The 17882-nt window shown below is 42.9% G+C and overlaps 1 protein-coding gene across 1 annotated transcript; it reads left to right on the top strand.

Moving 5' to 3' along the window:
• Positions 1 to 1503: 1503 nt before the first annotated feature.
• Positions 1504 to 17490, top strand: LOC149288050 (dehydrodolichyl diphosphate synthase complex subunit nus1-like). Its single transcript, XM_089492178.1, has 5 exons — positions 1504 to 2023; positions 4747 to 4875; positions 16532 to 16684; positions 16777 to 16876; positions 17400 to 17490. Exons 1-5 carry the CDS (start codon positions 1504 to 1506, stop codon positions 17488 to 17490), a joined length of 993 nt encoding a protein of 330 aa, XP_089348304.1.
• The last annotated feature ends 392 nt before the right edge of the window (positions 17491 to 17882 follow it).

Raw genomic sequence — 17882 nt, 5'->3', positions numbered from 1 at the left:
AAACCGGACCTTTTAGTAGACCCGGCTCCACCATGGCATTTCCGGCGACAATGAAAAAATCAGTTCAATGTGTCTATCTGATATATTTCAATAAAAAAGCATAATAAAAAAAACCCCAAAAACCACGTGCACTATTGTGAATAAAAACCTCTATAATGAAACCCCAGCCCATACGCTATTGCCATATTACTTGTAGCAGATTGACCCTTAAGAGATGAGGCTTTGGTACACGGCTTACTCACTGGATCAGTTAGGGAGGTCACAGATTTCCCTTGAACTGGCCCATTTAGACCATGGAGGTTTATGCCTAGTTGGTAAAGCCCGTCAGTCATGTTCCATGCAAAGAAGTAGGCAGTAAGGTCCTGCCGGGCAGCTGCTGGGGCCTGCCCTGGGCCAGTACACCAGTCATGTGCCATCTGTAGACTCACGTGGAGACTGGGCTTGACCCAATGTTAATTTTTGCCACAGCTATTGCATTTTCTTGACTAGGATTTCAAAAGTTTTGTTTCAGAGTAAGTAGAACGTATAAGAACACCTAACAGAATTATTCGCTTGTGTGTGCATATGAATACTACACACTTTCTGGTAGCACTTTATACATGCTGCTCGGATGCATATGAAAGTCATATGTCTGGAAAAACAATGACAGCCAACTGCAGACACATGTAAAGAGTGACCAGAATACACAGCAATGTGTGTTACGTGGATAAAGTGAGCCAGGTGCCAAATCTGGTTTTATCACCATTTCAACTATTGGATTGTTCCTGGCGATTGGACCAATCCATTGTTACTCTGGTGATAAGACAACTTTCTGACTTTTGCGCCCTAATCACTTTTTATTAAAAACCAATAATTGTATTGATGGGAAATGCTGATTTTCTATCTTTACATACGGGGGCTGGCGGGCAGGCCTGGGGGCAGTATGAGCCCACTCATGATGGCAGGAGTACAGTGGAATCATGCTACATGACCCCCCACTAAAGGCACTGCCACTTGTGAGCAGCTATAGATATGTATCTATATGTATATACGTGTAAGTGTGTATGTGAGTGTGTATATGTACGTGTTTGTTTCTATACAGCACAGCACGCCCATGTTCTATAGATGATGTTAGGTATCAGGCAGTGAGTTTTGATGGGCTTTACGGCATGTGCTTGAAGTACTGTGCACTGTGCAGTTCCAACCAAAGTCCGTGCGACAGCAGTTCATTTCAGGCACAGTTTATAATCTTTCTGCACATGCCCGCCACGCTCCCAGGTGGCGCTCTCTCCAAACGAACTTCGCTCACGTCCACTCTGTGATTTACTAAACCCTTTTCTAGGTTCCGGCTCCAACCTTCCCAGGCCACGTCACTCAGCCGCTTTCCCGCGGAAGTGACGATCCCTGATTTGCTAGCCAATAGCTGACACCGACGTGCTCCCCGTGTTGCCGGTTGGATCATAATGTACGGGAGTGGGGCTGTGGAGTTACCGATGGCTCGGTGTCACTGACGGGGTGTCGGACATGTCCGTGGTGTACGCGCTGGCCTGGCGCTTCCTGTACGTGGCGCTGTGGGCCCAGCGCGCACTCCTCTTGTGGCTGCTCCGCTTCTGGGACTGGAGGCTGTGGCGCGCGGCGGTCGCTCTCCTCGTACCGAGTGACTTCGGTCTCCGCGAGCGAGCAGGAGCCAGGCGGGACTGCACGTACCTGTCAACGCGGCGGGACCAGCTCGCTCAGCAGCCGTGTCGCTGCGAGGACCCGCGGCCCGACTGCGACTGCCGGTACCTGAAGCACCGGTGTGACTGCAAGTACCTGCAGCGGCTCCAGTGCAACATCCCATTCACCAGGCAGCAGAGCGACTGCAAGTGCCAGCAACAGGTGCAGGGCCGCTGCTTCAGGACTGATGTGTCCAGCCTGGCCAAGTTGCCCGTGCACGTGGGACTGATCATCAATGAGGAGCAAGAGAGCTACACGGATGTAGCCAATTTAGTGGCGTGGTGCATGGCGGCCGGCATCTCCTATGTCAGCGTGTATGATAATCGAGGTATTATGTCCGTGTCCATTTGATCTGCCTTGGCTGTCTAGTCTGGGAGGATGTAGACTGGAAGTAAAAAATCGATAAGCCAGCTCATGACAGCTGCTCTTTAGACATGTCCTTTTCAGTGCGCGATCACTGTATTATCTTACAGAGAGGATGATAGATCCATGTAGAAGTGGTAGAGGCTGATACAGTGAGGGGATTTAAACCTGCATGATATAAGCATAAAGCGATCCTGAATAAAACAAGGGTTAAGAGACAGGCCAAATGGTTCTTATCTACTGTCAAATGATGTTTCTAAAACATAACAAATTGAGAATTGGAAAACTTTTACTGATGTATCCAGTACGCTTATAGTACCTAAGCAGCCCTGTTTAGGTGTGCTGTCCCTGCCCGGACTGGCGGTTGGCTGGCGACGTCAGTGTGGCCGACAGCTGGATTTGTACGGCTGCACCATACCGATAACTGCTCACATAGCCGGTGGCTCGATGTGCCTGGCTGCAGAATACGTGAGCAGAAACAACTAGCACCCGAGCTGGTTTGCTAGATATAGAAAAGACGTCATGATGTCCTCACATTTGGCGACTGCAGAAGGAGGTAGTGAATGCAGAACAATAAGTTACCAACTCAGGACTCTATGACTTGCAGATACATCATTAGGCTTACGCTAATGTGGAAATTCCATCACATGTCTTTATTTAGTGTGCCGGACTGTAAACGATAGAACTTGGAGAACAAGTGACGCATCTGCTTTAAGTAACCCTGCTGTTGAGCGATGCTCGTTATGTGGCAAAAAGACATGAGTCGAGCATTTTCCTTTAAGAGGCACACGAGACATTGTTCTTCAAATGCTTTTTCCTGCGACCAGGTGGGATTCTACCGCATACGTTGGTGACCCTATTTGTGTGCTTAAAGGGAAATGCATGTGGTTTAGCAATATAGTGGTGCCTCAGGAGTGTTTAGAAGACCATAATCAATCTTGAATTTGATCCTTACTTGTGATTCGCTACATCAGAAAAGTATTCTGAGTACTTTAACTTGATTTTAAAAAAGAAAAATTAGCTTCAGCTGCCCTCCTCCTCCTCCATCGTGTGACAATTCTGTTGGACCAAGGAGGAGAAGGGCAGATGCTGGAACAGGGCTGCCTCTTCCGTGCTAAGTAAGGGCTTTATTTATTTGAAGAACGCATATTAAATTACTCAATGTCACTATTCCTCTGTAGTGAGGCTATCGGGGATACTAAAATGTCCCTAAAAGAAAAGTGGGTAGGGTGGTTCGAGTTCCCTTTTGCTGACTGGTAGACTTATGCCTCTTCAGCTAAGAAGGTGAAAGATGAATCTGAAATGTTACAATAATAGTTGATTGTGCAACATTGTAGAGTGTGCTGGAGCACTTGTAATAGATTGTACTTGGAGATAGAAATTTGTTTTACATAGTTTAAGCTGTCTGCTGAACTGCATAAAGCGTTATGAGAGAGGTTCTTAGGTGACGTTCTGATTGTCTGGATTGCCTGCTTTCTCAGCGCCCTGCCTATCAAAGTACGCTATTTCATTAAACACATTTCATTGAGTGGCTATGTATCATATAGCGGTAAAAAGACTTCCTATTCAAATTGCAAATGTGCTCTAGGGTTTTGCGTTTCGAGGTGGAGTTAGTATCAGTCATGATATCATGACTAAATTGCCCAATCCAGTTTAGACAGACCTGACATCCTAACAGAAATCAAACATGTTTCAGGCATTTAAACATGAATACAAGAATACTGAATGGGTTAATGCCCCCAAGTTTTTCCGGAAAGAATATATTTAATCATATGAAATCTAGCTTCATTCAGCGTTTTTACTTCTAACTATTGCTATGGGATACCCAAACACTAATGGGTAGAAACTGAAAATGCATCTTATCTCTTAATTGTTTTTACGTTTAAATCCTGATAGGAACACATAGAATGACAGATATTCTAAGGTTTAGTTGCTTAGCATTTTAATATATAAAAGTGGAACAGCGTTTTAAATCCATTAACTACTGCTGGCTACACTGTGTTGGAGAAGAAATAGCCCTGTCTACATTTTTTTTTAATTATCATTCATGGGCATTATGGAAAACACCATGAATAAAGTGATGAAGAACTGCAATAAATAGAATAGCTATGATTAATTTAATTTAAATTACTTTAGTTTTAAATCATCTTTAACATATTCAGCCCCTAAAACATCAGCAGCTGTTCCTTGAAAGTTTTATGGTCTTCCCCATTTAATTGCATGGATGTATTCTGGAGAATTCACCCAAAAGCATTTGCCCTGTGCCCCCGAACACATCTTCTGCCACGAGATATATTGTCCTCTAGTCGGCTTCATCTCTGGTGTGTGTGTGTATACTTATCCTGGACTTGCAGTAGACCCTGCTGGCTATGTTTGTCCTTATCTTTATAGCAAGTGATAAAGGCAGGGAAGTTCACAGCAAGTTTTTGTACTTTAAATATAATATAAGAGATTCTTTTAAATGTTAAGGAAATAATTATATTTACAGACAGAGGTAGCAGGGGTTGCAAATTCTAGTTGGTTTAATTAAGCCAATAGTACTTCAAGGTGATCTTGAACAGCATTGCTTTCTGGTAACTAGTCAGTGTGGGTTTTAGATGGTTTCAGCTGCTTCTGTCTGTTTACCGTTAAACACAAATCCGGAACAAGTAAATAAGTCGAAAATGACTTGCTTTTTTGTCCTTTAAGGTCTCTTCAAACAAAATAGTTCCAAGCTGATGGATAAAGTGTTAAAACAGCAGAAAGAATTATTGGACCATGAGTATTCCAAGAACACTTTTGGTTACGCTAATGGCAGCGTTGACAAAACAGATAAAGGTATGTTTCTCAGCGACGTGAACGTTCATGTGGAAATAGCTAGAAGATATGAGCAAAAAGCACATATAATAGGTTCGTTCTCAATGCGCCAATTGTTCAAGTTTTTTGTGTTCCAAAGAGGTGCTGGTTTACCGGACTTTCCTTTATTATGTATTGCTAATGGCATCCTTCTCCTGCCAAGTCCTTTAAGACCCTATCGGATATCGGGCTAAATATTCCCTTTGGGAGCCGATGCAAGCTCTGGAACTTGGCCTTTATTGTTGTCGCAAGCTGTATTTTACATGTTAAATATGACATTTAGTCCTGCTGTAAACTCGGAGCCGTAGCTAGCTCCTTTTGCGCCCGAGGCAAGAATGGAATACTGTGCCCCCCAGCTATTTTTACAGAGGCTATTTTATTTACACTGCCCTTACACACACCAGCCCATAAAAATGCATATACACATACACTGCTCGTATGCTCTTATGCACATACACTGCCATTACTCACCCCTGCCTTTATACCAGGGCTCGACAAATCCCAGGCGCCAGGTCGCCATGGCGACTGATAATTTTGTTTATTAGGTGTTTGTGAGCCAAACCTATAATTGGGTTTAGGATCCAGATCCCCCGCGGCGTTGCAGGGGACTTGGATCCTCCTTTCCGGCAGCAGCGGGTGTCTGTGCGATGCAGACAACCCCGCTGCTGCCGGCGGCTCCGCCCACCCTCCTCACTGAACGGCGCTGTCACCGCCCACAAAGGTTACTGAGTCGCGCTGGCCAGCTGACTCAATTCTATTTCGGATCAACGGGGACAGCTTCTTAAAACGCCACCCCTGTCGATTGAAAACAGAAGTGAGTCAGCCGGCGCCGCTCAATAACTTTCGTAGGCGGCACCAGCGCTGCTCAATGAGCTTTGTGGGCGGTGCCAGCCCGGTTCAGTGAGGATGATGGGTGGAGCCGCCGGCAGCAGCAGCGAGAATGAATCCAACAGAGTGCACATCGGGGTCAGGTAAGTGGAAGTAACTGGGGGCATGCTTGGCAGTGGGAGGCTGGGACAAAGATGCCTATGGGAGACTGGGGGCAAAGGCAAACTCTGTCCCCAGTTTCCTATAGACATCTTTGTCACTAAATAGCTTCCCATAATCTTATGTTTAGTGACAAAGATGCCTATGGGAGACTGGGGGCAAAGGCAGACTCTGTCCCCAATTTTCTATAGGCATCTTTGTCACTAAATAGCTTGCCATAGTCCCATGTTTAGTGACAAAGATGCCTATGGGAAACTGGGGGCAAAAGCAAACTCTGTTCCCATTTTCCCATAGGCATCTTTGTCACTAAACATGGGACTATGGGAAGCTATTTAGTGACAAAGATGCCTATGGGAAACTGGGGATAGAGTTAATTAATGGTAATTAAAAGTATGCACTGGTGCTTTTTAGTGTGGGCAAAGTGTGAGTGCTGGGGCAATGTGAGGGCTAGGGTAAAGTGTGAGACCGTGAGTGCTGGGGCAAAGTGTGAGTGTAAGGCAAAAAAAAGTCCTGGCTCCTAACTTTTTTAGCTGGCTCCTAGGTTTAAAAAAAATTGTCAAGCCCTGCTTTATACAAACATATGCACATAAACACACAAATACCTACACTGCTCTTACACACACCTGCCCATACACACGTACACTGCCCTTACACCCCCTTCTCCCCATCTCTTACCTTTCTCATCTTCCGTTTAATTTTGGGAGCTTGAGGTCCTTCACTATAATTTCTCGGCGCATAGTGATTAGGGAGCACTGAAGCTAAGGTCTGAAATGACAGACCTTGCGCTCCCTAAAGTTGGGCCGTATAGAGGAAGATCGTGATCTCCCAACCAGGCCGCAGCTGCTGATCGAGCGGCTGTGCGCCCCCTCGCAGCTGCGCCCGGGGTGCGTGCCTCTCTTGCCTCACCCTTCCTACAGCCCTGTGTAAACTACTTCTGTACAGGGCAGAAAAGTGATCTGTTGTCTTCTATTGTGTGTGTCATACGTCTGTCTAAGGTTCATTAGAGCAAATACCATGTGGTTGTATGGTGCAATGCTTGTAACAAAATGTATCAATATAATAAATAAATGACACTGAAACAAATTTGTGGATAAACAAAGGCCGTGGTCTTTTATTTAGCTTATAACCAATTCATTACAGAATAACCAATCCGAAAAATCTTTACCTCAACAACTTGCAACTGAATATCAAATAAACAGAACAAACTCTTGGCCCAAACCACAGAGTTATAAATAATCAAATCAAAGCCAACTGCCCCAAAAGCCGGTCGGCCTTACACCTAACAATAAAAACCCCCCATTTGTTCACCCTTTTTACAGAGAGCAACTTAACCCCAATAAAAGCCACGACAGAAATATCATATTCAATCATTTTTATTTATTTTTTTATAAAAAAAAATTTTTTATTAACATCAATTAAGTAGGGAAGGGAGGGCGGGCGACAGTTCAGCAGCTCTTCCATGCTGCTCCCCGTGGCACTGCTGAAAACCGCCGCTCACCAGACTCAGAGGTCAGTGCAGTCAGTTAGCGCTAGCCAAGGGTAGTGAACAGACGCCTCAGAACATCTTCTTTTATAGGCTAAAATCCCGCCCAAAAGTAGCGCGAGCTGTCCGCGAGCGCAACCAGATGCAAAAGGGCGGTAAAACTAAGCGGCGCGAGCGCATTCTAGGACATTCCTCAAGTGTCCTTTGCTTGACCCTTGCCAATTAACCCTTGCACTTACACCACACTCCCCAACAACCACATGTAACCCTGTGCTATTTACACAGGGTTTTTTCATGTGGTTGTATGGTGCAATGCTTGTAACCAAAATGTATCAATATAATAAATAAATGACACTGGAACAAATTTGTGGATAAACAAAGGCCGTAGTCTTTTATTTAGCTTATAACTAATTCATCACAGAATAACCAATCCGAAAAATCTTTACCTCAACAACTTGTAACTGAATATCAAATAAACAGAACAAACTCTTGGCCCAAACCACAGCGTTATAAATAATCAAATCAAAGCCAACTGCCCCAAAAGCCGGTCGGCCTTACACCTAACAATAAAAACCCCCAACTGCCACAAATGGATATTTAAAAGCCATTTGTGGCCCCTTCCATAAAAACCACGGCCTTGTCCACCATGCTTTGCAAATCAGCATTAAAAATATCACAACCAATCGCAGATAAATGTATACCATCGTTCCTATAGAGGCCTGCACAGCCCCCTTCCAAATCAACATGTCTAAAACTTAAACCTCCTTCCATTACCATGAATTTTTCAATAGATCTATTTAATTTTCTCCTTACCCTTTCTAAAGCTTTAAAATCCTGACGTTGCAACCAAATTAAACGTGGAACAATCTCGGACCACACAAACGTTGTGCCCGAAAATGTATCCTTTAGCTGCATCACGATATCCTTAAAGTCCCTCAACAATTGAACAGATTTAACTTTCCCCAAATCATTCCCCCCACAATGAAGAATCATAACATCAGGCCATGGAAAAACCTGAATAAAACTTAATACATTAACCTTTAATTGAAAAATGCTTAAACCCCTTATACCTATCCAATAAATAACGATTTTTTCTGAGTTGAAACTGAGATTTTCTCCGTAACATCTCGCAGCGGCTCTTCGATGCGCCCAGAAAATAAAAGAATGTCCTACTATCCAAACCACAGTTGGACATTTACCTGTAAGAAATTGATATTAACACAGCAGCATAAGTTACAATAAATGAGGTCTTATGTATGTCCCAACGACCCAACCTTTTAATAATAGAATTATCAATACCCAGTAAAGCTGCTTCCGTTGCAGCACCAATTCGCAAGGAATGTGAAGAGATTTTTTCGGATCCCAAACCTAAGCTAATTAAACAGTTTCGTAAAACTTTTTTAAACTGAAACAGCGTCAAAGGTAAACCGGACCTATGAATTAACCAGTTACCGGTGAAATCTGGCCTATTTTTATTAAAAAGCTCTGCTGCTTGAACCGGACAAACCGTGCAATTTGATACTTTATCCAGTTTGACCCAACAACCCTTTCCTGATTTATCTGTTTTTGACGATCTTAAATAAATCAATAACTTATCATCACAGAAAACATCTTCATGTCTAATACCAGAACCACCCTTCTTATTAGCTGCCACCAATTCGCTTACACGAAAGGCGCCAAAGAATGCTATAATAAATGCCGTTCTGAATAACAATGCTTCATATTCATCCCAGCAATTCCTATGTACAACCCCAACCAAACTTTGAAGTAAACTGAAAGAAATAGGTTTACGATTATCCAAATTCCTTTGCTTCTTACTGAGACCTTTCAATATCTGTTTCGTCAAAAAATCTTTACCTATAGGTTGTTTGCCTGCTAACTTCATAAAGAAAGAAACACCCAAGAGATAGCAATCAATCCTACTACGAGAAAACCAGTTGTTAATTAACATTAACACAAACTCCAAAGTTCTTTCTATATTATTATCAAATTAATTTAACCTTCTTATATGCATGAAATTAACCCATTCCTTCCAAGCCTTCGCATAGCTAACCCAAGTAGCTTTTGAGAGAGAGTTATACAAGTAATGACTTAACTCTGCGATCTTAAATGCCAAACATCCACCGGAACTTCTAAGCCCTCCTTGTCCGCCATCGATGCCAACTGCCTGAAAACCTTAAAATCAAATCGAGATAGGGCGTCAGCAATAACATTTTTAATCCCCTCAATATGCTTAGCTTTTAACCATATGTTATACTTCAGGCATAAAAACACCAGATGTCTAAGCAGGTTAATAACCGGCATTGATTTGGCTCTCAGCAATATTATCCTTCTATTCGCCCAATTCTCGCCCCATAAATACACAGCTACCACCACCGGAAATAATTCAAGCAGCACTAAATTCTTAGTCCAACCTGCTGAAAACCAGGACGATGGCCATTTCTCTGTTGCCCATTTACCTTTCCAATAGATTCCGAAGCCGATTGAACCAGCAGCATCAGTATAAAGCTCTAATTCACTTGCATTAATAAAATCCTCCTGCCAAACCATAGCACCATTAAAATTTTCTAGAAACATTCTCCACACCTTCAAATCCTCCTTGATTTGATTGTTTACTCTTACCCTATGATGACCTATCTTCTTACCAGCTATACATCTCGACATATGCCGAGAAAAAACTCTGCCCATTGGCATAACTCTTCCAGCAAAATTAAGCTGACCCAACAACGACTGAAATTTTTTAACCGTCACTTTTTTTGCTGATAATACCTCATTAATAACTTTTAATTTACACACTTTTTCTAAAGGCAGACGAAACTCCATGTTCACTGTATCAATAACAATACCCAAAAACTGAAGCGAAGTAGTAGGAAAAACCGTTTTATCCTTAGCTAATGGAATGCCTAAATACTCCGAAATCTCAATAAATGAATTCAACAGCTTATTACAATCACCAGAACCGTTCTTACCTATGAAAAAAAAATCATCTAAATAATGAACAACTGAACTACAACCAGCAACCTTCTTAACTAACCATTCTAAAAAACCTGAAAAAGCTTCGAAATAAAAACATGAAATTGAACAACCCGTTGGTAAACACTTGTCAAAATAAAACTCACCTTCGAACTGGAAACCTAAAGAATGGAAACAATCTGGATGAATTGGCAACAATCTAAACGCCGATTCCACATCCACCGCTGACAACAAAGCATCTTTACCATAAAGCCTAACCCAGTATAATGCGTCTTCAAAAGACGCGTATTTCACTGGAAAATCTTCTGTACTTATCTGATCATTCAGTGATTCACCTTTCGGGTAAGACGGATGGTGAATCAGCCTAAAGGAACCCTTCTCTTTCTTAGGCACTAAGCCCAAACGAGACAGCCGAAACTTTTTAAAAGGCGGATTCCTAAAAGGACCTTCAATCCTACCCAGAGATAACTTTTTGAATTTTCTCCCGTACCACTGGAACATTTTCAACCACAGATTTCAAATTATCAACCCAAATGAATTCCTCTTCATTATATAATGGAATTCTAAAACCATCTCTGAAACCCTTAAAAAGTAAATCAGCCATCTGCTTGTTTGGGTAGTTGTTTAACCCCTTAATGACAATTGCCGGTTCTGGCACGGCACGGAAAAACAAGTCGATTATGACAAATGACGTGCCAGAACCGGCACGCCTTTAAACGGGTGCAGAAAGCGATCTACGTTCGCTTTCTGCACCCAAATGGCGTTGCTGTAATGCCTCGACCTCAAGGCATTCAGCAACGCCACGATCGGCACCAGGGGCCATGTCTGTACATTGTATGGCGGCGGACGCCCGTTTTAAAAGCGTTTAGGAGGCGATCAACGATCACCTCCTAAACTTAAATGGTGTCGCTGGAATGCCTCGATCAGGAGGCATCCAGCGACACCAAACACTTACCTTTGGATGGGCTGTGACCGCTCCGGAGAGGGGTCACAGCCGCAGCTGCCGGTGATCTTCGCCATCTGCAAGATGGCGGCGGCCCGGGAAAAAAACCAATAAAGGTGAAAAAGTTCGCTAGACGGTCTCCTGACCCTCTAGAGAACTCTGGCTCTACTTGCAGGTTGAATACAGGTACTGCATTCAACCATGCAAGTCAATGGAGCCCAGCTTTCTAATCAGTGTGATTTAGTAAAAATAAATTAAAAAATAAAATTAATAATAATAATTAGAAAAAAATAGTAAAAAAAACAGTAAAATGTAAAAATAATTTCCCACTGATGTCACTATCAGGGGAACCTTCAAGTTGAAAAAAAATTTAATTTTTTTTAAAAAAAAGGCAAAAATAATAAAATATATATATAAAAAAATATATTTTTGTGAGCAAGTCCTAAAATTAGCACATTATCTTAAAACAATTCTCGCATGGAAAGAGTTAAAATACTGGCATATTAAATGCCCAAAAAATGTATGATTTGATGGGGTAAATTGAATTGGCCGGGTTCAACAGTGTCCCTAATAACACTGGGGGAAGGATGGCCACACATCTAATTTCCAATTAGAAAAATGCACATGTACCAAATGTGGCCTTTTAGTTCGCCCAAAAAATGACAAACCCATGCATGTGGGGTATCACTGCGCTCAGGAGATGTTGCTGAACACATATTGGGGTGTCATGTGACAGCGGCATAAACCAGGAGCTGTAAATTCATACATAAAGTAGGTGTGTGGGGGAAAAATACACACAAAAAAATACTACTGCAAACTTTGAAAAAATTCTGGTGGTAAAATGTGTGCATGCAAAGAGTTAAAATACCAGCATTTAAAATACCCTGGGGTGTCTAGTTTTCAAAAATATATGGCTTTATTGGCCACACTGAAATGGCCCGGCTCAAAGATGTATCAAATAGGGCATGGGCAGTGGATCCCCAAATGCCAAAGTTCAACATTGAAAATGCGCATGTCCCAAATGTGGCCCTTTTGCCCCCAAACAGCCAGGCAAAATCATTCATGTGAGGTATCGCTGTACTCAGATGTTGCTAAACACATATTGGGGTGTTTTATGATAGTGACATATACCAGAACCTGTTTATTCATACCTAAAGTAAAATGTGTGTGAAAAAACAAATGCAAAAAAAATTACTACCATAAAGTTTGACAAAGGCTGATGGTAGAATTAGTGCTTGAAAAGGGTTAAAATACTAGCATTTGGAATACCCTGGGCTGTCTAGTTTTCAAAAATATATGACTTGATGGGGTAAATTGCATTGGCCGGCTTCAAAGATACCCGAAATGGCACATGAGGGGAAGAATTACCAGATTTGGAAAAAATGGCTTTGAAATAGCAAAACGCTACCTGTACTTTTTGCCCCATAATGTGTAAAAAAAAAAAAGCAAAAAAACATTGGGTATTTCTAAACTCAGGACAAATAGCAGGTTTTTTCATTACCTTTTATAGATGAGTAAAAGATTTTTCAACTAAAAGTTAGGAACAGTCATTTTTTTTCTAAATTTTTTTACCATATTTTATACTTTTTTTTAATAGTAAATAATATGATACAATCAAAACAATGTCATCTAAAGAAAGCCCTTCTTGTCCTGAAAAAAAGCAATATATAATGTGTGTGGGTTCAGTAAACGGGAAAGAAGAAAATTACAGGTAAACACGAGCAGCGCAGAAATGTTAAAACGGCCATTGTCATGAAGGGTACAAAAAGTAAAATCAGCCTTTGTCACGAAGGGGTTAAACAACAGAGTAGTCTTGACACTATCACCGGCGTCATTGCCTTTTTGAATAGACTCCCTCCCGCTAGAATTCCCGCTATTTCTGTGAAAACATCTGGAACCTGGGTGATTACTTGCAAAAATTTGCATTGCGCTTCAATAAAAGCCCTTCTGGCGCACTTGACTAGAATTAGAAGACTGAAACCTGTTACTATAATTATAGCGTTGAGGTAAAATTATACTCGCCCATGTACCCACATCCTTCATACCAAATTTCAAATGTTTGTGCACTGCTAGTTTTTGACGAAATATTTCGTCATAGTTAAACCAAGACATGCCCCCAAAATTTTTATAAGCCTCGAGGACAGATTCTAAATGTTGGAACAACCCGGTACTGCTATCTTTATGTTTCTCACAGTAAACACTTGCATATATACAAAAGGCCTGAAGCCAGTTGTTAAAAGACCTAGGGACCGGTCTTCTCCTATCCTCCTCTTTATCCTGCTTCACCAAAAACTCTTTTGATGTCGGAAGCAGTGACAAAATATCAATATAACACCCTTGACAAATGAAAACCCAAAGGTGACATCTCGCATGACAAAGCTTCCTTCATATTAGCTTCGTTAACAAAATTCCTCTGGCCGGCTACATTCCCCCCCCCCCAAGCCTGAGCTGGATTAGGGGCCTGCCATTCTTTCAGTAAATTAACTAAAGAGCCCACAACAGCACTTAATTTATCCATATCATATTTTGGGGACTCGCCCACAGCTGTCCCTGTATCAGTCTGTCCTGTAGAAGGTCCGGGCTGTTCAAAGACCTCCTGCGCAACGGGAGCAGATGCAGCCAGATTGACGCCTACATCCAGAGTCATAACGACCCTGATACTCCCCTTCATCTTCAGTCTGATGATGCTTCCGCTTCTTGCAGGGCTGTTTGCCTCTGACCGCCCTGGAAGCTTGAGTACGCTGAGCTGTGGAAAGTCTACACGACCTTCTTCCGCGTTCTGCGCCCTCTGCTGACGTCGCTGCGACCGGTTCCTGATCCCGCGATGACACAACATCTCGCGAGATCGTGAATGTATTGAAGGAAGAAACGCCATCTTCCCCGGCCATAGACTCTCTTCTTCCGCGATGTCTCCAGCTTCAACCGGCTCGGCAGAATCCATTTCTTCCGCAACCGGAGCAGATGACAGGCAGCTCTTCAGCCATTCTTCAAAGCCTCTTCTCCCGGCTCGTTCGCGAAGACAATTCAGCAGCTCTTCCATGCTGCTCCCCGTGGCACTGCTGAAAACCGCCGCTCACCAGACTCGGAGGTCAGTGCAGTCAGTTAGCGCTAGCCAGGGGTAGTGAACAGACGCCTCAGAACATCTTCTTTTATAGGCTAAAATCCCACCCAAAACTAGCGCAAGCTGTTCGCGAGCGCAACCAGATGCAAAAGGGCGGGAAAACTAAGCGGCGCGAGCTGCTCGCGAGCGCATTCCATTGAAAAGAGCGGTAAAACTAAGCGGCGCGAGCGCATTCTAGGACATTCCTCAAGTGTCCTTTGCTTGACCCTTGCCAATTAACCCTTGCACTTACACCACACTCCCCAACAACCACATGTAACCCTGTGCTATTTACACAGGGTTTTTTCATTAGTTGCAGTTTTACATTTAATTAAACCCGGTATGGGTTTAAGGAGCATCCACACTAAGAAATCTTTAAGGTTGCCCATTGAAAGTGTTATTTATCTTTTTACTAGAGGTTGTCTTCTGTTTCTGTTGTCTTTGCATCTTAAGTTCACTGTCTTTTCTTTGTTTTAAATCTGGAAAGCAAAAAATGTTGTGTGTGTGTGTTCCACTAAGCCTGTTGTATGTATGTGGACCAAATTCCAGCATGTTGGGGTTTATGTGGGATAGATTACACTGAATGTCTTTATGTCAAATATATTTAAATGGGCTACATACAAAGAGTGTATATCAGATTATTTAGGCATTATGTAAATATGTTTATCAATGCACATTATATAGATATGTTAAACATGTATGTATGGAACAAAATGGTTAGAAAATGTTTGTAAAAAAATGTATCAATCGTTCCTATTAATATGTGCCTATTAATATTACTCTACCAGTCAGCTCATGGAGACTGGGTGTTCAGTCTAGGGCTGAAACAACGAATCGATAAAATCAATAATAATCGATAACGGAAATCGTTGTCGACGATTTCCGTTATCGATTAATCGAGTGATCGATTCGTTCTTGGCTCCTTTTACTTACCTCCGCGAGCGTTCCCTGCTTCCGCTACACGCTCTGCACTGCGTGACGGATGTGACGCGTTCCGGAGGTAAGTATTCTTCATGTCTGTGCGAATCGCTCTGTGCGAGTGGCTCCGTTCGCACAGAGCGGTTCGCTCTGTGCGAGTGGCTCCATTCGCACAGAGCGGTTCGCGGGGGTGGGGTTTCAGGGGATGCAGGGCAGAGTGGGGGTGGGGGGGCAGGCCAGGGTAGGAGACTGAGTGCAGGGCAGAGTGGGGGTGGGGATGCAGGGCAGGGTGTGAGTGTGGGGGCAGGGCAGGAGACTGGGTGCAGGGCAGAGTGGGGGTGCAGGGCAGAGTGGGAGACTGGGTGCAGGGCAGAGTGGGGGTGTGAGTGTGGGGGCAGGGTGTGAGTGTGGGGGCAGGGTGTGAGTGTGGGGGCAGGGCAGAATGTGGGGGCAGGGCTGGGTGCAGGGCAGAGTTGGAGACTGGGTGCAGGGGCACAGTGCAAAGTGCCAGGGCTGGGTGCAAAGTGCCAGGGCTGGGTGCAAAGTTCTGGGTGCAAAGTGCCAGGGCTGGGGCAAAGTGCTGAGTGCAAAGTGCCAGGGCTGGGTGCAAAGTGCCGGGTGCAAAGTGCCAGGGCTGGGGCAAAGTGCTGAGTGCAAAGTGCCAGGGCTGGGTGCAAAGTGCTGGGTGCAAAGTGCCAGGGGTGGGGCAAAGTGCTGGGTGCAAAGTGCCGGGTGCAAAGTGCCAGGGCTGGGTGCAAAGTGCTGGGTGCAAAGTACCAGGGCTGGGGCAAAGTTTCTTGAACAGTAATAGTCCACCTCTTTTCAGAATGTTTGGGGTTATTTTGTTTCATAAATATTGTGTTTGGGTTTTTGTACTTTGAAAATATTGTTTTTTTATTACATCATAACAAAATAAGAATGTTAATGTAAATTTTAAGTTGTTTTTTAACATCCAGTTCATTAAATTATTTTAAATAAACTAAAAATGTGCATATTTTTTTTTATCCGATTAATCGATTAATCGAAAAAATAATCGGCCAACTAATCGATTATTAAAATAATCGTTAGTTGCAGCCCTAGTTCAGTCTAGAAAGATATGTATATATTCTATCCATCTAAAATGTGTGTGCAAATGTTTCAAGCACCTCTGGCAAAGGACCCTTTGCTATGCATTTTTCTGTTATATGTATTGCTGTGTTTTATGTTCTCTAACGCTTCCCTGTGCACTCTTTAGCTCCCAGCTGTTTGCCTGTGGTCAATATACTATCTCCTGAAGATGGAAAGGCTGAAATTGGAAAAACTGCCCAAAGATTCTGTAAGTTAGTAGCAGAGAAAAAGAACCAACCAGGAGACCTGGATGTGAATGTATTAGACAACTTACTAAGAAGTGAGTACGTGTGCAAAAACACTTCCTTTCCTGGTTTTCTATATGCAAGACAAATATTGCTGAGCTAATGTCGGTTTTCTTTCCTACCCTAGGTACACAAAGCTTCCCTGACCCTGATCTAATACTGAAATTTGGTCATGTAGCCAGTACTTTAGGATTTCTACCATGGCACATTAGACTTTCAGAAATCATGTAAGTATTTACCAGCGCTCTATAGGTGTGTTCAGAGCCCCCTCATCCGGTTAACTGAATAAAACTCTATCTCAAATTTCAAGTACAAATACAACGATGCCTGCATTTAGCACTCATGCCCTCATGGAGATAAGCGATCTTAAGCGATATTGAAATGGCAAGCTGGGATTTTTAATCATGTTGCTTCTTCCTAGGGAACTCAACTGTTTGTATGTGCTGTAGCAAGTTCAGGACACAAGCCCTAAAGTTAGACCTCTCATGGTTTTTAGATGTAACTGTAACATACATGTAAGCAGTTGAGTATGCTTTGAAAATAAGACTATTGTACACACGCATAGAAGACGCAAAAGAGCATACGGACATGACGACAAGCCAATATGGGGTTTCTAATGGAACAAAAGTATTTATATTGAGAAATTGCAGTTGACATTACATTGTCGTTTTGTAGCTATAATTTTAAAATCTAGAGCTGATGTAGACTAAGCAAATGTTGAATTGTTTTTTTTTTTCCCCCCCTCCTCAGTTCTTTACCTTCACATGTGAATATACGCTATGAAGACTTTTATTTCGCTCTCCGTTGCTACGCGGGCTGTGAGCAGCGGCTTGGGAAATAACCTTGTCACATGAGTTCCACCCGGCTTCTGTCTCAGAAGGACTCCATACCTCCGTTTACAAAGGAATGAGATCCAGCCAAGATGGTTCGTGGGTCCTACCCCAGCTGTGGACTTACAATTTGTCATCTGTCTGCTCATTAATGTGTCTTAATGCACAGTTTGAGAAGTGTCAGCAGCCAATTCAGGGAAGCATGAACAATAAAACTTATGAACTTGTTTGGTACAGATTGCGTGGATAATTCTGTTCATGTCTCACGTTGGTTGCCTGAGATATAATCACGGTCAGGCCTTTTAAGATATCTGCTACTAAATGCAGGGGGCAAGGTGCTGTTAAGTCTTGCTACATCATGAAAGAGCTGCACCACGCCACAAACTACCTAATAGAAAAAAAA

This window comes from Sceloporus occidentalis, unplaced genomic scaffold (genome assembly GCF_023333645.1).
Source record: "Sceloporus occidentalis isolate IW3139 unplaced genomic scaffold, rSceOcc1.0.p SCAF_54, whole genome shotgun sequence".
Taxonomy (NCBI): Eukaryota; Metazoa; Chordata; class Lepidosauria; order Squamata; family Phrynosomatidae; genus Sceloporus; species Sceloporus occidentalis.
This window is presented reverse-complemented; position numbering and strand designations above follow the sequence as displayed.